At 44.2% G+C, this 27,008-nt stretch overlaps 1 protein-coding gene across 1 annotated transcript in view; it reads left to right on the forward strand.

Moving 5' to 3' along the window:
• LOC147990594 (uncharacterized) overlaps positions 1 to 27,008 on the forward strand; it is a 131,700-nt gene that overhangs the window by 73,098 nt on the left and 31,594 nt on the right. Inside the window, exon 3 of the mRNA XM_087538308.1 lies at positions 3,160 to 3,239. Coding sequence (XP_087394434.1) covers positions 3,160 to 3,239 — 80 coding nt within the window. The remainder of the gene's footprint in view (positions 1 to 3,159; positions 3,240 to 27,008) is intronic.

A 27,008-nucleotide genomic window follows, 5' to 3' on the forward strand; every position in this document is an offset into this window, starting at 1 on the left:
TTCGCGAGGCGCCGGATGTCCGGGCCTCGGGCCGGATGTCCGGGCTGGAGTGGCTGATTCATCTGCTCTCTTGATAGCATGCGCCGGATTTCCGGGCAAGCGCCAGATGTCCGGCCCGTCGCGGGGCGCCGGATGTCCGGCCGCAGTAGAGTCGCCTGGCTTCGGTCTCTCTCTGGTCTTCTTCTGGTTGGTGGCGCCGGATGTCCGGGCTCCTGCTGGATGTCCGGCCGCTGTAGCTCCGTGGTGACTCCACTTGAGGCACTTCTTGATCCGCTTCCGTGTGGACTTGGCGTATGACTCGAGCATCTCCATGGTCGTCTCCTTGGTTCCTAAGCACATGTAGCGTCTTTGCATTAGGTAGCAACCATGTCTCGTATGAGTGGAAAGGGGAAGCATGTAGGAACGGGTTCACCTTAGGTCCAATGGCGTATGCTCATGTGTACATGGGGATGATCGTAGGATGCTCCACATCATAAGATGTCTAGGCTACTTAGGGATGGTCGCTTCTTCATCAACCACCACCACCACTTCCGCATAACCTTGCCCAGCATACACTTCCGCCACCTCAACTTAACCCAATTTTGTTTGTGTTGTGAGTTGTGTCTCCTAAGGTGTTTCGGCTACTTAGGGATCGTGCTTTCAACTCCGACACCGTGTATAGTCCACCACCATAACCTCCACTTCCGCATTGCCTAGTGCAAAACCACCACATTCCGCTACCACCATTTGACTTTTGTCCTTGAGATTTTGAGTTGTGGTTTTTCCGTTTCCTAAGGTGTTTCGGCTACTTAGGGACGAGTCTCCATCATCTTGGTATCTCCATCAAGATCACCGCCACTCATCTTCACCGCGGAAGGTAACCTCCATATCATGTTGGTATTGTGGTACCCCTCCATTGTATATTCCCTTTCCTTCGCATTGATAACCCCTAGCCCATTTTGCGTTACTTGCCTATCAAGACTAGCCATTTGAGTATTGCCGGCAACGTTACTTGTGCACATTAGTGATCTACACCATACATTGCATACATACCATCATATTGGTATCATATCATCTTGTGTGCCTCAAGTTTGTTCCCGCATATACACAATTACTATCTTGGTTTGTGCATTTAGCAAAGTGGATATATAAAAAATAAGCTTTTAAGCAAAAGAGAAAGAGCAAAGAAGCTTGTAAGAAATAGCCATAGCATCCACCACATTGAATAAGATTGTCATATCCGATCATCTTGGATCAAACACCGAGAACCATACATACATAGCATACTTGGGATAGAAAGTTTATCCATTTTTCATATCATAGGTTGTGCACAAGTGTCGTATCGCCTATAGAGCAATCGTGCTAGCGTCTCTCTTGAGTTGTGCAACACGAGCGTTTTCCGTGGATTCCACATTTTGTGCTCATCCTTGGTTGCATGACCCCATTTATCTATCCGTGTGTGTGTTTCCGTGTGCCACATATTGCTATTGGTCTACTTGTTACACTTGCGAATTTGTGAATCTCTTTCAACATTATTGACTCTTGCTAATATTTTACATCAAATTTTTGTGCCACTATCCTCACCGAGCTCCACCATAAGCCTTACTTGTGTAGGTGTGAGAAACCGACAAGAATTGGCACCAATTGTGCTATTTCCTTGTCCACATTGGAGTGATCATTGATCCACTTTCAACTTCGGTCAAGGTACATTTGGTATTCGTTCTTCTCTTTCTCCACTCATATTGGCTCGAATCTTGTGATGGATAGGCAAGGCATTTCATCTCCGGTCTTCCACAACAACAAAGGCGTGTACAACTACATCAACAACAAGCTTTCCACACAAAAGGAGGAGCAAGCTGCAAGGATGGAGGAGATTCGGACCTTGTTGATCAACCTTTCTTCCCCTTCATCATCCTCAAGGCTACGACGTTCAAGTCACAAGTCTTCGGAGCGCAAAAATCATGCAACCGCAAGTTGTCCTCGTCCACATCTCCATGGCGACCACCATCACGTTTGTGATCCACCTCGTCATGAAGGGCAAGTCACCTCCAAGCAACATGTGCACGACGACGACGAACGACATCTACATCGAGCTCAAGCACGACAACGACAACATCATCATGAAGATGCTCGAGATGCGCCTACCTACAAGTCGCAATAAGCCCTACTTCACGCCAAGTTCAAACTTCATGACCACAAGAGAAGACCACGAGACAAGCACCACCAAGACGGAGCTACGGCTACACCAACCACTTTGGCATCTTCACCAAGCGACTTCAAGGCATCTTTGCCTTCGGATATATGGCATCTTCGCCAACAAGCACCTCAAGAGTACGCTCAAGAGAAGCTCCCCAAGCTCAAGTCCGCGACTTCCACGAGCTACTATGACCTCAACATCGACCACACAATTCCTTTATATGGGACTCAAGAACCCGAGGAGTATCTCGAGTGGGAGCGTTTGATGGACGACTACCTGAAGCTACATCAAGTCCCTCCCTAAGATCAAGTGAAGTGCGCCACAAGGAACTTCCATGACTACGCGTCCACATGGTGGCTTCACATACCTTCGGAGAGCTACGACATGAGTTGGGCCAAGACGAAGAGAGCTTTGCAGTGAGAGTTTGTGCCTCCAACCTCCACGGAACAACTTCAACGCCAATTGGAGAACACCATCCAAGGATCCAAGTCCATCGACGAGTACTTCAAGGAGATGAAGATTGCCTTGCGACGAGCCGGCGTGGACGACCCCATTTCGATGAAGTTCCACTTCATGATGGGATTGCACAACGACATGTCCAAGATGACCTTCCTGGAGAACTACAAGTCCCTCGACGACAACTACATTGGTGCTCTCAAGGCGGAACAAGAACTCATGAAGGCCAAAGTTTCTCCACACCAAGTTCACTTCACGACGACCAAGCTCCATGAGAACGAGCATGAGGCTAGTACCACCATGATGTCCAAGCCCGATGAGCTCCAAGATGATACTCCCAAGTTCGACGCCATCCCTCTTTCTGGCATTGACGATGTCGAGTCCTCCATGACTCTTTTTCAAGACGGTGCAGCGACGAGTACGACTAAGGAGACCCTCAAGGACCAAGCTGTAAAGGTGAGCGACAAGGTGGCGAGCAAGGATGATGCTTCCATCTTTGGAGGTGAGAGTGATGATGTGCCATCTTCGGCCTTCATCCATGGCGACGACGATGAGATGGTTGAGCATGGGATTTTCCCTTCGACCACGGCAACGTTTGATGACTTGAGTGACTTTTGCCACCATATTGAGAGTGAGAGTGACTTCACCACTAGCCCCATATATGATGTGTTGCATCAATTCCCATGTGAGGAGATCCACAACCCCCACCACTTGAGTGAGATGAGTGACTCCACCATACGTGAGATTGAGTGCACCTATTTTGAGGGAGTACGTGAACCACCACATAGAGAGAGTGAGATAGTTGATAGGTCATGCAAGGCCACTTTCAACACTAACCACTTGACCTCTACCTCTATTGTGTCTTCTCATTTGGTGCTAAGTCCCATCTATGATGACGCGCCGATTCACGACGACTATGTCTTACCTTTGGACAAGACGATGGCCATGGTGGAATATGATGCACCCCCCACATGGTTTCATGAAGATGAAGATGACCACCATTTGGTCTTCCCCACCTCACCTACACCACTTGAGTGGAATGAAAACGGTAACATAGGTGACGGTGATGCTCTAGTCCCACTAGTGGACATTCTTGACATTGATTGCTTTCATGATGTTGATCCCCCTGTTGACATGCTTCATGCTAGTATGATTTCCCCATGCGATGATTTAGCCATTTATGATGAGTATGATGATTGCCATGTGGAGTCTCTTAGTTGTGATGCCATGTTACATAGGATTTCTTGTGACAATTCTCTCGGTCACATCATGTTTGCCAATCCGCTTGACTTGTCATATGCTATGCATGAGATCGACCACATGTCATATTTGCAATCTCTTCATAGTGACTATGCATATGCCATTAAAATAAACCCAATTTGCACATATGGCATAGATGACAAGCCTATGGTTATTGGCATTTGTTTCTCTTGTGATGATATTGACATGCTACCTTTGCATCATTTATCTCATATGCCATGCCATGACCACCTAGCTTCGGATATGCATTGTTTTGGATGTTGTCCATTTTCTCCATATGATGTTTCCGATATTGCTCATGAGGAGACCCCCATAGTTTCTTCATACATTTTAGGAGATTTTGATCACTCCCATCAATTGCATGATCCTTGTACTTGTATGCTCAATTCGCATCCCCATCGTGTTATACACAATAACTATTCTTTCATGATGGATGACATGTTCGTATACCATGCATCAAATTTCTTTGAGCGATGCTTATCTTGTGCTAACTCTCACGTGCACATACACATCATGATGGATGATGTGTACATTTACCACACACACAATTTCTTTGGTTTGTATTTCTTTTGTGTAGGTACCCATGAATACTTGTCAACCTCGCAATCCCACGAGTTGACAAAACGAGCTCTAGAGAGCAACGATGACTTGGGATCCCATGGATTGTCTTTCCCACCGCTCTCTTCGCGCAAAGACTTCGCGCAATTTTTCTACATGACCCTCACTTGGCTATGGGTTATTGTCCACTACATATTCTATGCCCATCTTGCCATGTTCACTTTGCATGATATGCTCATTACTATGCTTTTGCCATACATTCGTGACCCATGCTTTGCATTACACATGATGATTGATTCTCATACTTGTATGTGTATTTGCAAGCTTGGTGGAGATATTGCTTGATATTGCTATGTTTGCTTTGTACCCCATGCCTATGATGATACTTTCATCTTGCTTTGTGTTCGTGCTTGCGATATGTCATGTGCATTGTCTATGTCTATTATTTGCTCACATGACATGATGGCCATGATTTCCTCTAGTATCTTGCATCTTCGCACTACTTGCTTGCACGACTTGATTACTATGCTTGCTTATGTTGCATCACCAATGATTTATACTTTCTCATTTCATGCGGTTCATGACAACCATCTACATGCTTTGCACATGATTGTTGTTGCTTCTTGTCATATATCTCCATATGTTGCCTCTCTCATGCTAGATGATTTTCCATGTATTGAATGCACCAATGATTTTAGTCTTGTTAATGAGATTGCCCCCATAGCATTCTCGCATATGTTTGGAGACTTTGACATATTCCTTGTGAAGCATGCTTGTCTTGCCTCTTTGCACCATATACCTAGTGCCATGAATATAGCCATTGTTGCATCATATTATTCATGCACTAGTACTTTTAATGGTTATGTGCAAAAGAAGAGAACTATCATGATGGATGATGTGTTTATCTACCATGCGCATACATTCTTTGCTTTCTTTTGTGCAAGTGTAGGATACTTGGACCTTGTGTCGACTTCAGCTTCACATGAGTTGACCATTCGAGCTCTTGAGAGCGAGCCTCATACATTCTACCACGACTCGCTTCTCCAACACCTTTCCTACCACTTCGGCATTGTGAAGAATGCACAAGGACACGCCCTCAAGTGTTTGTTGTCTTTGCTCCTTTTGAAGGAATCCCAAGATGGTGCGACATTGGAGAGTGCCCATTTTGAGCTTCAATATGACGAGAACTTGGTGATCGACCACTCCTACACGCCGACGCCATCTCTTTCCCATGGTGATTGGGATTTTGATCAGAGGTCGGATCTTCCCCAAGGGAGGGGAGATGATGCGGAGCATCCTATGGACATCACCATTTCAAGAGTCAGTTTGGCGAGTGACACGTGTGACATCTACTTCACATACACAAAGGTGAATCATCTCCTTTACACGTGCTCACTTGACCCCTTCAAGGATGGTATACTACTTGACACTTCTCCCGTGTGCATGCATAGGTATTGTTGGAACGCTACGGACGACGTGGAGGAGTGCAAGCGCCAAGGAACACCTACACCATCCGTGAGGGAAGCGTGGAAACGAAGACGCAAGAAGAAGAGCTGTCGAAGAAGCTCCAGCCACCGGACGACCGGTCGGGTCCAGACGTCCGGCGCCTGAAGATCCACCGGACGACCGATCCAGACCGGATGACCGGTCCAGACCAGACGACCGGTGTCCCTTCGCCCGAGCCAAACGAGCGGACGTCCGATGCCACCGGACGACCGGTCCAGACCGGAAATCCGCTACACCACCATCCGAGCCAGAACGAGCGGACGACCGGCCCCTACCGGACGTCCGGCCGCCCACGAGCCACCGGATGACCGGTCCCCAACGTACGTCCGGTACCTGGCTGTGTCCAGTTGCAGGCTGAGGCCCATGTACCCCTTCACTTCACCCCCATTTGCATTAAGACTATAAATAGACCTCTCCCTCCTCCTTTCTAGGGTTAGCGTTGTGTTAGCTCATTTGTGATATAGAGCTTTGCTCATCCATATCAGATCTACTCCTTGAGAGAGACCGCGACCCCTCTTCGGAGAAGATCCACCTTGGATTCAAGACCACTTTACGGGAAGATCCCCTTGTGGATTCTAGACCTCCTCACGGAGAAGAACCGGCTACCCTTTGTATCGTCCCTTGTTGGATTTGGATCGTGTATCCCTTTGTGTTCATCAATCTAGCGCATGTGTGATCTATTCTTGTTGGTTGAGTGATTCTCTCGTGTTTCCTCTTGTGTTTTGCCTCGTTTTCCCCTCGTGTTCTTCGCGTTCTTGGATGGGATCTGCTCCTTTCGTGAAAGATTGGCCCCTAGGGTTCCTACCCTACAAGAACAAGGAAAAAATTATGTAGAAGAATATTATCAGGAATTACAAACTGGCATGATTAGATGTGGTATTTTTGAGGAGAATGAAGCTATGCTTGCACGATTTATGGGTGGATTAAATAGAGAGATTCAGACCATTCTAGAGTATAAGGAGTATACTAATATCACTCGTTTATTCCATCTTGCTTGTAAAGCTGAACGTCAAGTGCAGGATCGACAAGCATTGGCACGAACTAACTTTTCTGTAGGTCGATCTTCATCATGGATACCGCGTGCATCCTCTACTTCCACTACACCAGCACCTCCATCAGGTGCCACCTCCAGCCGTGATACAAGAAAGCAGGCACAACAACCACTATCTGCCAAGAGCACAACTGTCGGACCTGCGCAGAGCTCTTCTTCTTCCATGGCATCAATATGGCACACAAGTGATATTATTTGTCGTCGTTGTAAGGGAAGAGGACATTTTGCGAGAGAATGCCAATCTCAGCGTGTGATGATTGCTACTGAGGATGGTGGGTATGAGTCCGCTAGTGACTATGATGAGGAGACTTTGGCTCTTATTACACGTGAAGAACACGGTGGAAATGATTTTGATCATGAGACGCAATACATGGCTCCTGAAGATGCTGACAGGTATGAATGTTCAGTTGCTCAACGTGTTTTTCATCAAAATTAACCTTCTCCGAAGATGGAAGAGGCAACAAATCAATAGGTGCACGAGGTAGGAAACCATACACAATTTCAAAAGGGCACATCTTAGTAGTAGAATGCAATGAACGATTATAAGCAAATTCAATTTGAGGCAAGCATTCTTCCCACATTTTCTTGTTATTCTTCAAAACAGCCCTAAGCATAGTAAACAATGTTCTATTGACTACTTCAGTTTATCCATCAGTTTGGCGGTGACAAGTAGTACTAAAAAGCAGCTTAGTCCCCAACTTAGCCCATAAACATCTCCAAAAGTGGCTAAGAAATTTAGTATCACGATCTGAAACAATAGTATTTGCCACACCGTGCAAGCGAATAATTTCACGAAAGAACAAATCAGCAACATTAACAGCATCATCGCTTTTATGACATGGTATAATGTGTGCCATTTTCGAGAACCTATCCACGACAACAAATATGATATCCCTCCCCTTCTTTGTTTGAGGTAAACCTAAAACAAAGTCCATAGATATATCCTCCCAAGGAACACTAGGTACAGGCAAGGGCATATATAAACCATGAGGATTGAGTCGTGACTTAGCATTTTGAAATGTAGTGCAGCGAGCAACAAAACGCTCAACATCCCGTCTCATCTTTGGCCAAAAGAAATGTGTAGCAAGTACATCCTCCGTCTTCTTGACGCCAAAGTGTCCCATTAATCCTCCTCCATGCGCCTCTTGCAACTACAAAAGACGAACAGAGCTAGCTGGAATGCATAGCTTGTTAGCACGAAACACAAATCCATCGTTAAGAACGAACTGGTTCCAAGTTGTCCCTTCCTTACAATTCTGCAATACATCTTTAAATTCAGCATCATGCACATATTGATCTTTGATGGTCTCCAAACCAAATATTTTAAAGTCAAGTTGTGAAAGCATAGTATAACGACGAGACAATGCATCAGCAATAACATTTTCTTTACAATTCTTGTGTTTAATGACATAAGGAAAAGTCTCAATGAATTCAACCCATTTAGCATGTCTATGGTTTAGTTTTGCTTGACTTTTAATATGTTTCAAAGATTCATGATCGGAATGTATAACAAATTCCTTGGGCCATAAATAATGTTGCCATGTTTCTAAGGTCCGAACAAGAGCATATAATTCTTTGTCATAAGTAGAATAGTTCAGACTAGGCCCACTCAATTTTTCAGAAAAGTATGCAACAGGTTTGCCATCTTGTAATAACACACCTCCTAATCCAATTCCACTAGCATCACATTCCAGCTCAAAAGTCTTATTAAAATCAGGAAGTTGGAGTAAAGGAGCATGTGTCAACTTATCTTTCAATACCGTGAAGTCTTCTTCCTATGCGGTACCCCAAACAAAAGGCACATCCTTCTTTGTAAGCTCGTTGAGAGGTGCAGCAATGGTGCTAAAATCTCTCACAAAACATGTAACATCCCAAAATTCTAAATTTTGGAATGTTATAATAAATAGATAGATTTGACTGATTGTTTGATTGATTGTCTGAAAGTGAGTGAATTCGAAACTTTTTGAAAGTTAAATGAGAGGGAATAAAAGGACTTTACCAAACTTTCATATTTGCTTTCTAATCTCCATGAATTCAAATTCTTTTCAAATACAAAACCCTTGAGCGAAGATGATATGACTTCTTCCATTTAAATTAAATGAAAGGGTATTTGAAAATAATTTGATTTCATTTGGAGATATTTCAATTCATAAACTTCATGCAGCTCAATGATTTTCATGAGAGAAGATAAAAGGACTTCTTCAAATTATATGAAAAATGAGTTGGGAGTTTCAAAGAATTAAATTCAAAGTTCTTTTGAATTTATTTTCAATTTGGAGTTATTTGAGTTTTATTCAAATTATTTTTCTCCAAAAATAAAATATATGGAAATTAGGGTAACATGATTCCCTACAATAGAAAATTGGAGAAAAATTAATTTGAAATCATTTTGGTTTTTTAAATGATTTTTGTTGGGTTTTAATAGACCAGTAGCACTCTTTGATTTATTTGATTTTGTGTCGATTCTATTTGACTTTACTAAAATGTCCACGTTGTAGATAATGTTTTTCTGAAAATTTTGATATATTATATGCCTAGGTTCTATTTTATTTTAGTTTTCTTTATGTTATTTTCCGTTGTGTTTTTTTTTAAAAAAAAAATCTTTTCGCCGACTGGGCCGGCCCAGCTCGTGCCAGGCCTAGGCCTAGTGCGCCACCGCCTTCGTCTCCCTCCCCGAGCCGGAGTTCGACTCCCGCACGTCGCCGGATGCCGCCGTAGCCGCCGCGGACTCCTCCGCCGCCTCGCCTTGCCCCTCCCGCAAGCCTCTCCGGCCCCTCCTATAAATACCAGAGCCCCGGGCCCCGTTTCTCTCCTCCTTCGCCGCAACCGCCGCCCTTGCCGGAGCTCCCGCCTCCGACGAGATCTGCCGCCGCCGTGCTTCGTTCCGACGCCCCCGAGCGCCGCCGACCCCACCGCTGCATCTGCCTCGATGTGTCGCCCCTTCCTCGCTACTCCGCCGTCGCCGGCAAGCCCCGGAGCAGCCGCCTCGATCAAGCCTGACGCCCCGCCGCCGTTGCTCTTCGCCACCGCCGCAGTAAGTCATCGTCGCCGCCTCCTCCGTCCGATCTAGAATCGACGGCCAAGATTAGATCTAGAAGTTTTTTTTTCTTCGAACCGGTATGCGCTAAGTAGCGGACGTTCGCTCGATTAGCCTTGCAGCGAACGGTTTTCAGCCTGTTGTTTTGCGCCGCGTGGCAGGGGCCAATCTGTGATTATTATCTTTGCATATTAGCCCCTGGAATTTTCAGAACAGTCCCTGAACTTCAAAACCCTCCAACTTTTTATCCGTAACTCCGATTTAAGCGATTCTTTTTGCAAAATACTCCTTGTGACATTTTATTTCCAATAAAAAGTGGATTTTGGAGTCTGAGCAAATCAAATTTGTTCAACTTCAAATCTAGTTCAAACCTTCGTTTGATCATAACTTGAGTTTCGTAGCTCCGTTTCAGTTGATTCCTTTTGCAAATCGAAGCTCTTGACCTAAACTTTCTGATAAGGCCAAATTCACATAATTTTGGTACTGTTAGAAATTGTTTTATGTTGCAAGAGTTATTTGCTTGGTTTTGATGTTTTCTGAATCGGCTTCTTCGATCTTTCTGGTCTTTTGAGTGAATGCTTATGTGTGGTTACTATTGCTTGCTTACGATAGATTGACCGGAGTGTGACGAGTAGAGCTATCAAGAGTTTTGAGTGCGAATCATATTCATCAATATTGCAGGCAAGTTCACACTTTGATCATATCCCCTTCCATACCCAGTTTTTATGCATTAGCTTCACCCTCAAACATTGCATGAGTAGGATTGATAACATGTGGGTATTGGGAAGTAGTTGATGAGGTAGGAACCTATTGCCCTGCATTCAAACCTTGGGAGTTACTTTTACGTTATGCTTACATGGCCATGCTATGCTCGTAGACGTGGATTGGGTTTTGAGAGTATCCATGACAGATGTGAGATTGTTAATTAATGGTTTACTTAAGGTGGCAACTTAAACACACATCTGGGTGGATTGAGGCACCTAGTTATTCTAGGATTGCCTGTCTAGGCACCTGGGTAATCCAGGACTTGCCTGTTTTCTTTTGGATCTCCACCCAGGCTCAAAGGGATCATTAGATTATTCATACTAGAAGCTTCCATGTGCAGCCACAAGCTATTATGGGCTCTAGCATAGTTGATTAAGTCGTGTGAACTCTTACAGTGGTAGACTAGCAGATGTAGGGGTTTTAGGTGGTACGGTCTACCCATCGTAAGGTGCAAACGCTTCTGAAAGACTATGTCTCGGTCATCCGTCTTCTGAAACACCATGTAGTGCGAGAAAACAAACGGAGGTGATCGAGTCTTGTGGGGAAAAGTGCGCAAACCTCTGCAGAGTGTATAAACTTATCATGATTAGCCGTGTCCCCGGTTATGGACATCTTGAGTATCTAGTTCTTGGATTATCCTGTTGATCTCATCATGTTACTTTAAATGAATATTGTTGGGTTTAATGATGTTACTTAATTGGGATTGAGAATGCTGTCAACCATTCTCAATGTTCAACAACCACCATGATAGTTAAATAAAATTTATTCCTTTGCAGTAGGGAAAAATTGGCTTTACGCAAAAACCTTATAACCATAGAGCTTTTCCACCAGCCAAATATACATGTAGTGATAGTCTTTATTCATCATCCTCTATGGTGTGAATTTGCCAGTACATTCAATGTACTGACCCTCTGTGGCTGCAACGTCTCATGTTGCAGGATTATCTTACGACGAGTAAGTGATATGTTAGGGTTACGATTTCTACACTCAAATTTGCCGTTGGTGTTGATGGGAATCCACAACCTTGTTACTTCCGCTATTTTGGATTTGAGGTAATAGTATTTACGTTACTTTTACATGTGATTTACCTCTGTTATAAATCCTCGAGTACTGTGTGTGTCAGCATACCAATCCAGGGATGACACTTAAGCACAGAGACTTGACCCATTCGGGTCGGGGCGCTACAAAACGCCTATAGAAACCAGCGAGGCCAAGGAAACTCCTCACTTGTGTGACCGTTTTGGGCTGCAGCCAACTCTCAATAGCTGCAATCTTGGCTTTATCAACTTCAATTCCCTGTGGAGTAACATCATAGCCAAGAAAAGATACTCGGTCGGTGCAAAAGGTGCACTTTCCAAGGTTACCAAAAAAATGTGCATCACGTAGAGAAATAAAAACAGCACGTAAATGTTCCAAATGTTCCTCCAAAGATTTGCTATAAATCAATATGTCATCAAAGTAAACTACCACAAATTGTCCGATGAAAGCACGTAAAACTTCGTTCATTAACCTCATGAAAGTACTAGGTGCATTAGTAAACCCAAAAGGCATGACTAACCACTCATATAATCCAAACTTAGTTTTAAATGCTGTTTTTCATTCATCTCCCAATTTCATACGAATTTGATGGTATCCACTACGCAAATCAACTTTGGAGAATATTGTAGAGCCACTCAATTCATCAAGCATATCATCTACCCTAGGAATAGGATGACGATAACGAATAGTAATATTATTAATGCCTCTACAATCAACGCACATATGTGACGTACCATCCTTTTTCGGCACTAAAATGATAGGAACAGCACAAAGGACTAAGGGATTCGCGTATATAACCTTTGTCGAGCAGTTCTTGTATTTGACGCATAATCTCCTTCGTCTCCTCTGGATTGGTACGGTATGGTGCACGGTTGGGTAATGATGCACCGGGAATTAAGTCAATTTGATGCTCAATCCCTCGAATAGGTGGTAATCCCGGTGGCACGTCTTGTGGAAAGACGTCAGCGAACTCCTGCAAAATGTTAGTGACAGCAGGAGGCAAAGAGGAAGGCACGTCCTCGGATGAAAATAATGCCTCTTTGCACACAAAAGCACAGGAAACAGATTTGCTAAAATCAAAATCATCAATATTAGATTTGGTGGCAATTAAACATGCACTTTTCAATTTAATTTCAGAAGCAACATTAGATGGTTTATTATTAGGCTGCATTTGTTGCTCAAATTCTTTTGCCACAATCACTTCTATTTTTCTCCTGTTTTGCTTTATTAGCTCTATTAATATCATCTTTCAAAATGGAATCAGGAGTCATTGGAAGCAAAGTAATATTTTAATCCTTATGAACAAGAGTATACTGATTGTTTCTACCATGGTGTACAGAGTTTTTATCAAATTGCCATGGTCTACCAAGTAATAGGGAACATGCTTGCATAGGTACCACATAACAATCAACATAATCAGCATATGTAGAGATACTAAAATGCACACGAACAGTACGTGTTACCTTAACCTTGCCACTGTTGTTGAACCATTGGATGTAGTAAGGATGTGGATGTGGTCTTGTGGTGAGTGATAGCTTCTCCACCATCTCCATGCTAGCCATGTTATTGCAACTCCCTCCATCTATGATGACGCGAACAGAACGTTCCTTCACAACTCCCTTTGTATGGAACAAATTATGCCTTTGATTTTGCTCAGCTTGTGTGACCTGCACACTCAAAACACGTTGAGCAACTAAACATTCATACCTGTCAGCATCTTCAGGAGCCATGTATTGCGTCTCATGATCAGAATCATCTCCACCATGTTCTTCACATGTAATAAGAGTCAAAGTCTCCTCATCATAGTCACTAGCGGACTCATACCCACCATCCTCAATAGCAATCATCACACGCTAAGATTTGCATTCTCTCGCAAAATGTCCTCTTCCCTTATAACGACGACAAATAATATAACTTGTGTGCCCTGTTGATGCCATGGAAGAAGAACTCTGCGTAGGCCCGGGAGGTGTGCTCTTGGCAGATAGTGGTGGTTGTGCCTGCTTTCTTGTATCACGGCTGGAGGTGGCACCTGATGGAGGTGCTGGTGTAGTGGAAGTAGAGAATGCACGTGGTATCCATGATGAAGATCGACCTGCAGAAAAGTTAGGTCGCGCCAATGCCTGTCGATCCTGCACTTGACGTTCAGCTTTACAAGCAAGATGGAATAAACGAGTGATATTAGTATACTCCTTATACTCTAGAATGGTCTGAATCTCTCTATTTAATCCACCCATAAAACGTGCAAGCATAGCTTCATTCTCCTTGACAATACCACATCTAATCATGCCAGTTTGTAATTCCTGATAATATTCTTCTACAGAATTTTTTCCTTGTCTTAAACGCTGCAATTTTTGAAGTAATTCACGTTGATAATATGGTGGAACCCAACGAGTACGCATAACAGTTTTCAAAGCAGCCCAAGTAGTTGGAATAGGATATAGTCTACAATGTTCAGACCACCAAACACATGCAAAGCTAGTGAAAGCACAAACAGCAGCAGGAACACGTCTCTCCTCGGGATATTGTAAACGGGTAAATCGTTGTTCAGTTTCTAACTCCCAAGTAAGATATATATCAGGAACATATCTACCCTCAAATGGTGGAATATTCAATTTTAGTTTAGGGAGATGGTCATTATCTCGTACCTGAGGGTGAGCCCTACCATTGCCATTATTTGCATGTGGACGACCTGGTGGTTGCTGTGCTGGTGGTGTCACGTAGTTCTGATTTTGATCAACCTCATCCTCGTAATCTCTCGCAAAATCATCCTCCTCCGCACCAGTAGCAGGAGCCACAGAAGTATCAATAGTAGCACCAATAGTTTGGCCAGGTGCAAGAGGGAGACGGCTCGCTTGGCGGAGGGCTGTTTCGCGATATGGAGGTAGTCGTCGTCGTCGTTGTTGTTGTTGTTGTTGTTGTTGTTGTAGAGGTGCGTTAGGTGCAGCCGGTGGTGGTGGTGGAAGACGCGCGAGCAATTCATTAAACATGTTGTCGAGCTTTGTTTCGAACGTCTGCTCCATGCCATCTATCTTCTCCATGGCCTCTTCAAATCTGTTTAGCACATCTTGCACCTGTCCACTCATCATTTGCTGAAATTTATCATGCAACTCCTTATTCGTCATGTTCTCCCAGTCAGTCTCGTCGGCTTGTGATCCTGCCACGGTTAGCAGCAATAGAAACACACAAGAATATGAGCCTACAGACTACAAACAAGAGGTGGTGGTGGATGTCACAAATCCGTCAAGCAAATCTCAAATTCTTACCAGTTCTTACCCAGCAGTAGGCGGTGATCGACAACCATCATAGTCAAAACTCTCAAAGCTTGGATAGAGCAATTACCAGGGAGAGTCAAACGCACGACGTAGAGTATGTGGAGCTGGGAAGACTTATAATATGGTAGCAAAAAGGGTCAGCAATAATCAATTTAGAGATGCAAAGTTGAATAAACGCTCAACGACGGTACTCTGCTGGTCCTAGGCTAGACCGTGCTAGAGACGCGAGCCTAGAACACTAACAAAATCACGGCGCTGCACGTAAACTATGGAGGCGCACACTCTGAATTTTTTTTATTTTTTTCACTTTTTTTTGCTCCGCAACAAATTTTTTTTCAAAAAAGTCTACAAATGGTCCAAAAACTGCCTAGCCAGAATTTTCCAGACTTAGTTTTTTTTTGAGTTTGGAACTATTTTTCTTCTGCGGGTAGCACATAATCTCTGGAGTCCTACTGTGTCATGACTCGGAGTATGGCGTGATCTGGAACTCGAAAACAAAGCAACAAATACTGGACTCGGACTAGGAATGGTGGCGGAGATGAATCTGGTGGAACTCTGACTATGGTGGTATATCTGGACTCGGATTGGTGGTGGTATATGGCGATGGTATATCTGGACTCGGATTGGTGGTGGTATATGGCGATGGTATATGTGGACTCAGATTGGTGGTTGTATATGGCAGCGGCGATGTATATGGTGGGGTGGTGGTATATGGTAATGATGATGACGATGGTGCGGCGGCGGCGTGACAACCTGTGAACAGAAATCGAAACTCTAAGGGACTAGACGCTAAGACCAGCAACTCGACACGACGATGCAACCGCAAATTCAACAAAGAAAAACTCTAAAAAGACTATGCAAAGGCTCAGATTGGTTCGGATATGATGACCTAACCCTAATTTTTTTTGCTTTTTCGTGGACTATAGGTATGAAGAACAGACTCGACCTAAACTACAAAAAACTATAAAATCTCACCGAGCAACCTGAAAATCTGATACCACTTGATAGAGGCAAAGGTGTCCCGCCTTTCGATGAGATAGTGGCTATTGTTTTAGAGGAAGTCGACTTTGACGATCCGACTACGAACGTGCAAGGACGTCGCGCCTTAGCAATCGCTAAACCAACTCCGAAGGGTTATTGACCACGCTGGAGCACGATCAACCTGACCATGAGGGCCTGTTTCCTGTGAGCAAACGAAGAACAAGGAAGAAACTGAGATTGCAATTTGGATATTGCGAATATAAGATGAAAGCTTTATTGATTAAGGTGGGGTTCTGTGACGTCTTGGTCTGGTCGTTGGACACAAACGAAGCACGCGAAGTTGCAGCTATGGCGAACTTTTAATCTAAACAAAACCCCCAAAGTCTAAACGACGCCCTAAGGGCTGTATTTATGGAGGAAGCGGGGGAATTTTGTGGCCCTTGGAGGAGGGGTCCGAAACCAACCCTAACTCTTGTTTCCCCACACATACGGACTCTAAAAACAACCTATACTTAAGTATTTCGAAAAAACATGGGCCTGGCCCAATAATAAGGTGATGCAGCACCTAAAATATCCTCCCAAGGAACACTAGGTACAGGCAAAGGCATATATAAACCATGAGGATTGAGTCGTGACTTAGCTTTTTGACATGTAGTGCAACGAGCAACAAAATGCTCAACATCCCGTCTCATCTTTGGCCAAAAGAAATGTGTAGCAAGTACGTCCTCCATCTTCTTCACGCCAAAGTGTCCCATTAGTCCTCCTCCATGCGCCTCCTGCAACAATAAAAGACGAACGGAGCTAGCTGGAATGCATAGCTTGTTAGAACGAAACACAAATCCATTATTAACAACGAACTTGTTCCATGTTCTACCTTCATTACAATTCTGCAATACATCTTGAAATTCAGCATCATGCACATATTGATCTTTGATGGTCTCCAAACCAAATATTTTGACGTCAAGTTGTGAAAGCATGGTATAACGACGAGACAATGCATCAGCAATAACATTTTCTTTACCCTTCTTGTGTTTAATTCACATAAGGGAAAGTCTCAATGAATTCAACCCATTTAGCATGTCTACGGTTCAGTTTTGCTTGACTTTTAGTGTGTTTCAAGCATTCATGATCAGAATGTATAACAAATTCTTTGGGCCAAAAATAATGTTGCCATGTTTCTAAAGTCCGAACAAGATCATATAATTCTTTATCATAAGTAGAATAGTTCAGACTAGGCCCACTCAATTTTTCAGAAAAGTATGCAACAAGTTTGCCATCTTGTAATAACACACCTCCTAATCCAATTCCACTAGCATCACATTCAAGCTCAAAAGTCTTATTAAAATCAGGAAGTTGGAGTAAAGGAGCATGTGTCGACTTATCTTTCAATACCGTGAAGGCTTCTTCCTGTGCGGTACCCCAAACAAAAGGCACATCCTTCTTTGTAAGCTCGTTGGGAGGTTCAGCAATGGTGCTGAAATCTCTCACAAAACGCCTATAGAAACCAGCGAGGCCAAGGAAACTCCTCACTTGTGTGACCGTTTTGGGCTGCGGCCAACTCTCAATAGCTTCAATCTTGGCTTTATCAACTTCAATTCCCTGTGGAGTAACAACATAGCCAAGAAAAGATACTCGGTCGGTGCAAAAGGTGCACTTCCCAAGGTTACCAAACAAACGTGCATCACGTAGAGCGATAAAAACAGCATGTAAATGTTCCAAATGTTCTTCCAAAGATTTGCAATAAATCAGTATATCATCAAAATAGACTACCACAAATCGTCCAATGAAATCACGTAAAACTTCGTTCATTAGTCTCATCAAAGTAATAGGCGCATTAGTTAACCCAAAAGGCATGACTAACCACTCATATAAACCAAAGTTAGTTTTAAATGCTATTTTCCATTCATCTCCCAATTTCATACGAATTTGATGGTATCCACTACGCAAATCAACTTTGGAGAATATTGTAGAGCCACTCAATTCATCAAGCATATCATCAAGCCTAGGAATAGGATGACGATAACGAATAGTAATATTATTAATGCCTCTACAATCAACACACATACGTGACGCACCATCCTTTTTAGGCACTAGTATAATAGGAACAGCACAAGGACTACGAGATTCGCGTATATAACCTTTGTCGAGCAGCTCCTGTACTTGACGCATAATCTCCTTCGTCTCCTCTGGATTGGTACGGTATGGTGCACGGTTGGGTAGCGAAGCACCAGGAATTAAGTCAATTTGATGCTCAATCCATCGAATAGGTGGTAATCCCGGTGGCACGTCTTGTTGAAAGACGTTAGTGAACTCCTACAAAATGTTAGTGACAGCAGGGGGCAAAGAGGAAGGCACATCCTCGAATGAAAATAATGCCTCTTTCCACACAAAAGCATAGCAAACAGATTTGCTAAAATCTAGCTCATCAATATCAGATTTGGTGGAAAGTTAACATGCACTTTTCAATTTAATTTCAGAAAGAACAGTAGATGGTTTATTATTATGCTTCATTTGGTGCTCAAATTCTTTTGCCACAATCTGATTCTCACTCTTATTTGTCTCCTATTTTGCTTTATTAGATCTATTAATATCATATTTCAAAATGGAATCAGGAGTCATAGGAAGCAAAGTAATATTTTTATCGTTATGAGCAAGAGTATACTGATTGTTTTTACCATGGTGTACAGAATTTTTATCAAATTGCCATGTTCTACCAAGTAATAAGGAACATGCTTGCATAGGTACCACATCACAATCAACATAATCAGCATATGTAGAGATACTAAAATGCACACAAACAGTACGTGTTACCTTAACCTTGCCGCTCTTGTTGAACCATTGGATGTAGTAAGGATGTGGATGTGGTCTTGTGGTGAGAGATAGCTTCTCCACCATCTCCATGCTAGCCAAGTTGTTGCAACTCCCTCCATCTATGATCACACGAACAGAACGTTCCTTCACAACTCCCTTGGTATGGAACAAATTATGCCTCTAATTTTGCTCAGCTTGTGTAACCTTCACACTCAAAACACGTTGAGCAACTAAACATTCATACCTGTCAGCATCTTCAGGAGCCATGTATTGCATCTCATGATCAGAATCGTCTCCACCGTGTTCGTCACGTGTAATAAGAGCCAAAGTCTCCTCATCATAGTCACTAGCAGACTCATACCCACCATCCTCAGTAACAATCATCACACGCTTAGATGGGCATTCTCTCGCATAATGACCTCCACCCTTGCAACGTCGACAAATAATATCATGTGTTTTCCCTGTTGATGCCAAGGATGAAGAAGAGCTCTTTGCAGGCCCAGAAGGTGTGCTCTTGGAAGATAGTGGTGATTGTGCCTACTTTATTGTATCACGGTTGGAGGTGGCAGCCGACAGAGGTGCCAGTGTAGCAGAACATGTGGAAGTAGATGATGCACGTGGTGTCCAGGATGAAGGTCGACCTACAGAAAAGTTAGTACGCGCCAATGCCTGTCGATCCTGCACTTCACGTTCAGCTTTACAAGCAAGATGGAATAAACGAGTGATATTAGTATACTCCTTATACTCTAGAATGGTCTGAATCTCTCTATTTAATCCACCCATAAAACATGAAAGCATAGCTTCATTCTCCTCAACAATACCACATCTAATCATGCCAGTTTGCAATTCCTGATAATATTCTTCTGCAGAATTTTTTCCTTGTCTTAATCGCTGCAATTTTTGAAGTAATTCACGTTGACAATATGGTGGAACCCAACGAGTATGCATAGCAGTTTTCAAAGCAGCCCAAGTAGGTGGAATAGGATATAATCTACAATGCTCAGACCACCAAACACATGCAAAACTAGTGAATGCACAAACAGCAGTAGGAACACGTCTCTCCTCAGGATATTGTAAACATGTAAATCGTTGTTCAATTTCTAACTCCCAAGTAAGATATATATCAGGAACATATCTACCCTCAAATGGTGGAATACTCAATTTTAGTTTAGGGAGATGGCCATGATCTCGTACCTGAGGGTGAGCCCTACAATTGCCATTATTTGCATGTGGACGACCTGGTGTTGCTGTGCTGGTGGTGGCACGTAGTTCTGATTTTAATCAACCTCATCCTCGTAATCTCCCACATAATCATCCTCCTCCACATCAGCAGTAGGAGCCACAGAAGTATCAACAGCAGCACCAGCAGTTTGGCCCGGCTGAAGAGGGACACGGCTCGCTCGGCGGAGGGATGTTTCCCGACGTGGAGGTAGTCGGTGTTGTTGCTGTTTTTGCAGAGGTGCGGCAGGAGCAGCCGGTGGTGGTGGTGGAAAACGCGAAAGCAATTCAGCAAACTTGTTATCGAGCTTTGTTTCAAACATCTTCTCCATGCCATCTATCTTCTCCATGGCCTCTTCAAATCTGTTTAGCACATCTTGCACCTGTCCACTCATCATTTGCTGAAACTTATCATGAAGCTCCTTGTTCGTCAAGTTCTCCCAGTCAGTCTCGTCGGCTTGTGATCCTGGCAAGGTTAGCAGCAATAAAAACACACAAGAATATCATCCTACAGACTACAAACAAGTAGGGGTGGTGGCGGGTGTCACAAATCCGTCAAGCAAATCTCAAATTCTTACCAGTTCTTACCCAGCAGTAGGCGGTGATCGGCAACCGTTGTAGTCAAAACTCTCAAAAGCTTGGATAGAGCGATTGCCAGGGAGAGTGAAACGCATGACGTAGATGTAGGTGGAGCTGGGAAGGCTTATAGTATGGTAGCAAAAAGGGTCAGCAATAATCAATTCAGAGATGCAAAGTTGAATAAATGCTCAACGACGGTACTGTGCTGGTCCTAGGCTAGACCGTGCTAGAGACGCGAGCCTAGAACACTAACAAAATCACGGCGCTGCACGTAAACAAGGGAAAAGCACACTTTGGAAAAATATCGCTCTTTTTTTTGCGCTCCGCCTTTTTTTGCGAAAAATCACTATAATGGAGAGTGTCTCAAAACTCTTCCCTCGTCAAACTGATAGGATGGGCACGAAATTTTTTTTTCGACTTTTTTTTTCCGGAAATCAGGGCAGCGACGACGAAAAAGTGCGACAAAAAATCACTATGATGGCACGTGGCTCAAAAGACTCTGAAAAGCCTAAAAATAGGATGGGGAAAAATATTTTTGGTCGCCAAAATTTTGGCCTAAAAACTGCCCAGGGTCTCCAGACTCCTTTTTTTGAGACCTACGCAGGCAAGGAAACACGAATCGGAATTTAGATTGATCTCAAAAACAAACCTAATATGAGAAGAACTCGGATTGGTGGTGGATATATGGTTGTGGTATATGGCAACGGTGGTGGTATATGGTAGCAGTGGTGATATATGGATACAGATTGGTGGTGGTATATGGATACGGATTGGTGGTGGTATATGGATACGGATTCAGAGCGGTGGTGGATAAGCAAAGGTGGTAGATGGCAAGGCGATGATGATGGTGCGGCGTCGGCGTGACAACTTATGACCAGAACTCAAAACTCTAAAAGATTAGACTATAAGACCAGCAACTTGACACGACGATGCAACCGCAAATTCAACAAAGCAAAAACCCTAAAAAGATTATGCAAAGGCTCAGATTGGTTCGTCTATGATGAACTAACCCTAATATTTTTGTGGCTTTTTCGTGGACTGTAGTTATGAAGAACAGACTCGATCTAATCTACGAAAAACTGTAAAATCTCACCGAGCAACCTGGAAATTTGATACCACTTGATAGAGGCAAAGGTGTCCCGATGTTTCGATGAGATGGTGGCTATCGTTTTTGTGGGAGTCGACCTTGACGATCCGACTATGAACGTGCGAGACGTCGCACCTTAGCAATCGCTAAACCAACTTCCGAGGGGTTATTGACCACGCTAGAGCACGATCAACCTGACCACGAGGGTCTGTTTCCTACAAGCAAACGAAGAACAAGCAAGAAACTGAGCTTGTAATCTGGATATTGCGAATATAGGATGAAAGCTTTATTGATCAAGGTGGGGTTCTGTGACGTCTTGGTCTGGTCGTTGGACACAAACGAAGTACGAGAAGTTGCAGCTATGGCGAACTTTTAATCTAAACAAAACCCAAAGTCTAAACGACGCCCTAAGGGCTGTATATATGGAGGAAGAGGGGGGGAATTTCGTGGCCCTTGAGGGTGGGGTCCGAACCCAACCCTAACTCTTGTTTCCGCACATACACAAACTCTAAAAATAGCGTATACTTAAGTATTTCGAAATTACATGGGCCTGGCCCAATAATAAGGTGACACAGCACCTAGAATAGCCTATGGACGAATATTATGAAGTGGCATCTTGTATATTTCATCCAAGGCTTCATGCACTCCTTATGGTGGCTTCAAAGTCCTGAAATCATCACTTGTAACTCCGTTCTTGATCCCCTTGCGCATGCCATCAACTCCATGCGTGTTCTTGCTCCAATGTTCATCCTTCTCCAAGCTAGGCCCTTCATTTGTAAGCAAAACAAATGTATCCAATTTAGGCAGCATCATATTCTCATGAACATTAGAATCATTACCAAGAAACGAAAGTACCTGGTAATTTAATTGGCGTGCGCGAGCTCTAGTAATTGGTCCAGTATATGTAACAATGGTATTGATGTCCTCATCAGCTAGGCCCTTCATTTGTAAGAAGACAAATGTATCCAATTTAGGCAGCATCATATTCTCATGAACATTAGAATCATTACCAAGAAACGAAAGTACCTGATAATTCAATTGGCGTGCGCGAGCTCTAGTAATTGGTCTAGTATGTATAGTAGCAGGGGCTGTGGGTGTAACAATGGTATTGATGTCCTCATCATGCTCGTCTCGCGGTCTTCTATTGTGCTCTTGAAGCTTGGCCTTGGCGTGAAGTAGGGCTTGTTGGGACTTGTAGGTAGGCGCATCTCGAGCATCTTCATGTTGATGGTGTTGTTGTCGTGCTTGAGCTTGATGGCGTTCGTCATCATCGCTCACGTGATGTTTGGAGGTGACTTGCCCTTCATGACGATGTGGATCACGAACGTGATGGTGCTCGCCATGGAGATGTGGACGTGGATGACTTGCGCTTGCAACATTTTTGCGCTCCGAAGACTTGTCACTTGATTGTCGCCGCCTTGAGGATGATGAAGGGGAAGAACGGTTGATCAAAAAGGTCCCAATCTCCTCCATCCTTGCATCTTGCTCCTTCTTTTGTGCAGAAAGCTTGTTGTCGATGTAGTCCCTTTTCCTTGCTTTGGAGTGACGAATGTCGATGGAGAGGTTCTCGATGCGCTCTCGCAATCTTGATTGTGTGCCTGTCATTTCTCGTTGTAGATCGAAGATTGACGCTTTGGTGATGTAGTTGTTCACGCCGTCGTTGTTGTGGATGACCAGAGATGAAATGCCTTGCCGATCCATCACAATACTTGAGCAAATATGAGTGGGAGAAAGAGAAGAACGAATACCAAATGTACCTTGACCGAAGTTGAAGGTGGATCAATGCTAACTCCAATGTGGACAAGGAAATAGCACAATTGGTACCAATTCTTATCGGTTTCTCACACCTACACAAGTAAGGCTCATGGTGGAGCTCGGTGAGGATAGTGGCAAAAAAATTTGATGTAAAATGTTAGCAAGAGTCAATAATGTTGAAAGAGATTCACAAATTCGCAAGTGAAACAAGTAGACCAGTAGCAATATGTGGCACACGGAAACACACACATGGATAGATAAATGGGGTCGTGCAACCAAGGAATGAGCTCAAAATGTGGAATCCACGGAAAATGCTCTTGTTGCACAACTCTAGAGAGACGCTAGAACAATTTCTCAATAGGCGGATACGACACTTGTGCACAACTCTATCCCAAGTATGCTATGTATATGATGTTCCGGTGGTATGATCCAAGATGATCGGATATGACAATCTTATGCAATGTGGTATGATGCTATGGCACTTGCTTACAAGCTCTTTGTTCACTCTTTTTCTTTTTCTTAAAAGCTTATTCTCTTTTTTTGTATATGGCCACTTTGCGAAATGCACAAACCAAGATAGTGATTGTGTATATGCGGGAACAAACTTGAGGCACAAGAGATGATATGATACCGATATGATATGGTATGTATGCAATATATGGTGTAGATCACTAATGTGCACAAGTAACGTTGCCGGCAATACTCAAATGGCTAGTCTTGATAGGCAAGTGACGCAAAATGGGCTAGGGGTTATCAATGCAATTGCAAGGGAATATACAATGGAGGGATACCACGATACCAAGATGATATGGAGGTTACCGTCCTTGGCGATCATGAGTGGCGGTGATCTTGATGGAGATACCAAGATGATGGAGACTCGTCCCTAAGTAGCCGAAACACCTTAGGAAACGGAAAAACCGCGAACTCAAAATGTCAAATGTCAAATGTCAAATGGTGGTAGCAGGATGTGGTGGTGGTTTTGCGGAAGCTCAATGGGATTGCGGAAATGCAATGATGAGTTTTGCGGGTAGGCGATGCGGAAGTGGAGGGTAAGGTGGGCTATACACGGTGTCGGAGTTGGAAGCACGGTCCCTAAGTAGCCGAAACACCTTAGGAGACACAACTCACAACACAAACAAAATTGGGTTAAGTTGCGGTGGTGGAAGTGTATGGTGGTCAAGCCTATGCGGAAGTTATGGTGGTGGTTGATGAAGAAGCAATCGTCCCTAAGTAGCCTAGACACCTTAGGAGACTCAAATCACACCTCAAGCAACCACTAATGCGATGGGGAACAAAATTCGTTCGGTTGCGGAAGTCGGTGGTGGTTATGCGGAGGTTGTGGTGGAAGCCCTAGGCACAGATGCCAAAGTTCCAAAAATTTTGATGGAGTCAAAGGGTGATAGTATTTTTGTGTGAAGGGGGATGTCAAGAGCATTTCAACAAGCTAAAGAACGCGAAAATTGGAATCCGGATGGATTAGTTATGGACAAAACGGTGAAACGGGGGAGGCTCAAATCCCAGAGGCCGGACATCCGGGGCTGGGGGCCGGATATCCGGGGGCTGATGTCCAGAGCCGTGTAGGTTTTATGCTCCAGGAGCCGGATGTCCGGCTTGGGGCCCGGATGTTCGGCCCGATGGCCTGGATGTCCGGCCTGAGGCCCGGATGTCTGGCCCGACGATTCCAGATCTCGTTTGGGACACCAGAACTCGATATGGGGCGGAAATAGATGAATTTGAGGGCAAAATTGATGGGATTTTGTGGATGGAAAGTGGGGAAAATTGGGGATATGCCAGATCCACTCGAAACCAAGCAAATCCATGGATCAAAATCAACAAAACCTCATCAAACCAACAAATCACAAAAAAAAATTGGGGCTATTTTTTGTGGGGATTTTCGAATTTAGGACGAAATCAACAAAATTAGGCTAGAAAACACAACGGGGAGGCTCCAAAATCGTGATCAACGTGGCTCATGCTACCAAGATGATGGTATCAAGAGACAAGCTGGCTCTGATCCAAGATGATGTAGGGTAGAACCCTAATCGCCCGATCTTTCATGAAAGGAGCGGATCCCGTGAAGAACACGAAGAACACGAGGGGAAAACACATGGGGAAATCACAAAGGGGCACAAAGAGGAACACTCAAACTAACAAGATAGTCACACATGTGCTAGATCCTTGGATACATAGAACGATACACGGTCCACGGACAACTAGGGACGATACATGGTAAACGGTCTTCTCCGTGAGGAGGTCTTGAAGTTCTTCTCCAAAAGGAGGTCCTGAATCCAAACGGATCTTCTCCGTAGAGGCCGCGGTCTCTCTCATGGAGTAGATCCGATGTGGATGAGAAATGCTCTATCTCTAAAATGAGCTAAACCAATGCTAACCCTAACTTGAAGGAGGTGGGGGAGTATATATAGTCTATGATGTAGGGTAGAGACCCTAATCGCCCGATCTTTCATGAAAGGAGCGGATCCCGGGGAAAACACGAAGAACACGAGGATGAATGGAAGGAAAACACAAGAGGAAATCACTAAACCAACACGAATAAGTCACACATGGGCTAGATCCTCGAGTACATAGAACGATACATGAATCCACGGTCTACTAGGGACGATACACGGTAACCGGTTCTTCTTCGTGAGGAGGTCTTGAATCCACAAGGGGATCTTCCCGTAAAGGGGTCTTGAATCCAAGGTGGATCTTCTCTGAAGAGGGGCCGCGGTCTCTCTCGTGGAGTAGATCCGATATGGATGAGCAATGCTCTATCTCTCAAATGAGCTAAACCAATGCTAACCCTAGAAAGGAGGTGGGGGAGGTCTATTTATAGTCTAAGTGCAAATGGGGGCGAAGTGAAAGGGTACATGGGCCTCGGGCCCGAACACTATGCGCAGACATGTACCAGACGTCCGATGGGGACCGGTCGTCCAGTGTCTCAGGAGCTGCCGGACGTCCGGTGTCCTCCGGTCGTCCGCTGGTTCTGTTCTGTGATGGGGGTGACGGACGTTCGGAGGCGTCGGTCTTCCGCTGATTTTGGTTTGGGTGCAGGTGCGCCAGTCGTCCGGTTCGGACCGGACGTCCGCTCGTTTTCTACGGGTGTAGAGGCACCGGTCGTCCGGTCTGGACCGGACGTCCGCTGGCTGGGGCTCGGCTGATGCTTCACGCGCCGGATGTCCAGTCCCGGCCGGTCGTCCGGTGGCTGGGACTTTTCCTTCAGCCCTCCTTCTTCTCCGTCTTCTCATCCATCTTCCTCTTCTTCTTGTCCTTGCTGCTTAGCTTCTCCATGGTACCTGAGTATGCACAAAGTGTCCATATCAAGTAGTAGCCATGCTTCATGTGCATCGAAGTGGAATTGTGAGAGGAGAGATGTCACCTCGGTTTCAAGAGCTCTTGCACGTGATCGAGTCATGGGTCCACTAGGCACTTGACGAGACGATGGTAGGTCCATGGGGATG

The sequence above is a fragment of the Triticum urartu genome, chromosome 1A (assembly GCF_056163025.1).
Source record: "Triticum urartu cultivar PI428250 chromosome 1A, HENAU_Tu73, whole genome shotgun sequence".
In the NCBI taxonomy this organism is placed as follows: Eukaryota; Viridiplantae; Streptophyta; class Magnoliopsida; order Poales; family Poaceae; genus Triticum; species Triticum urartu.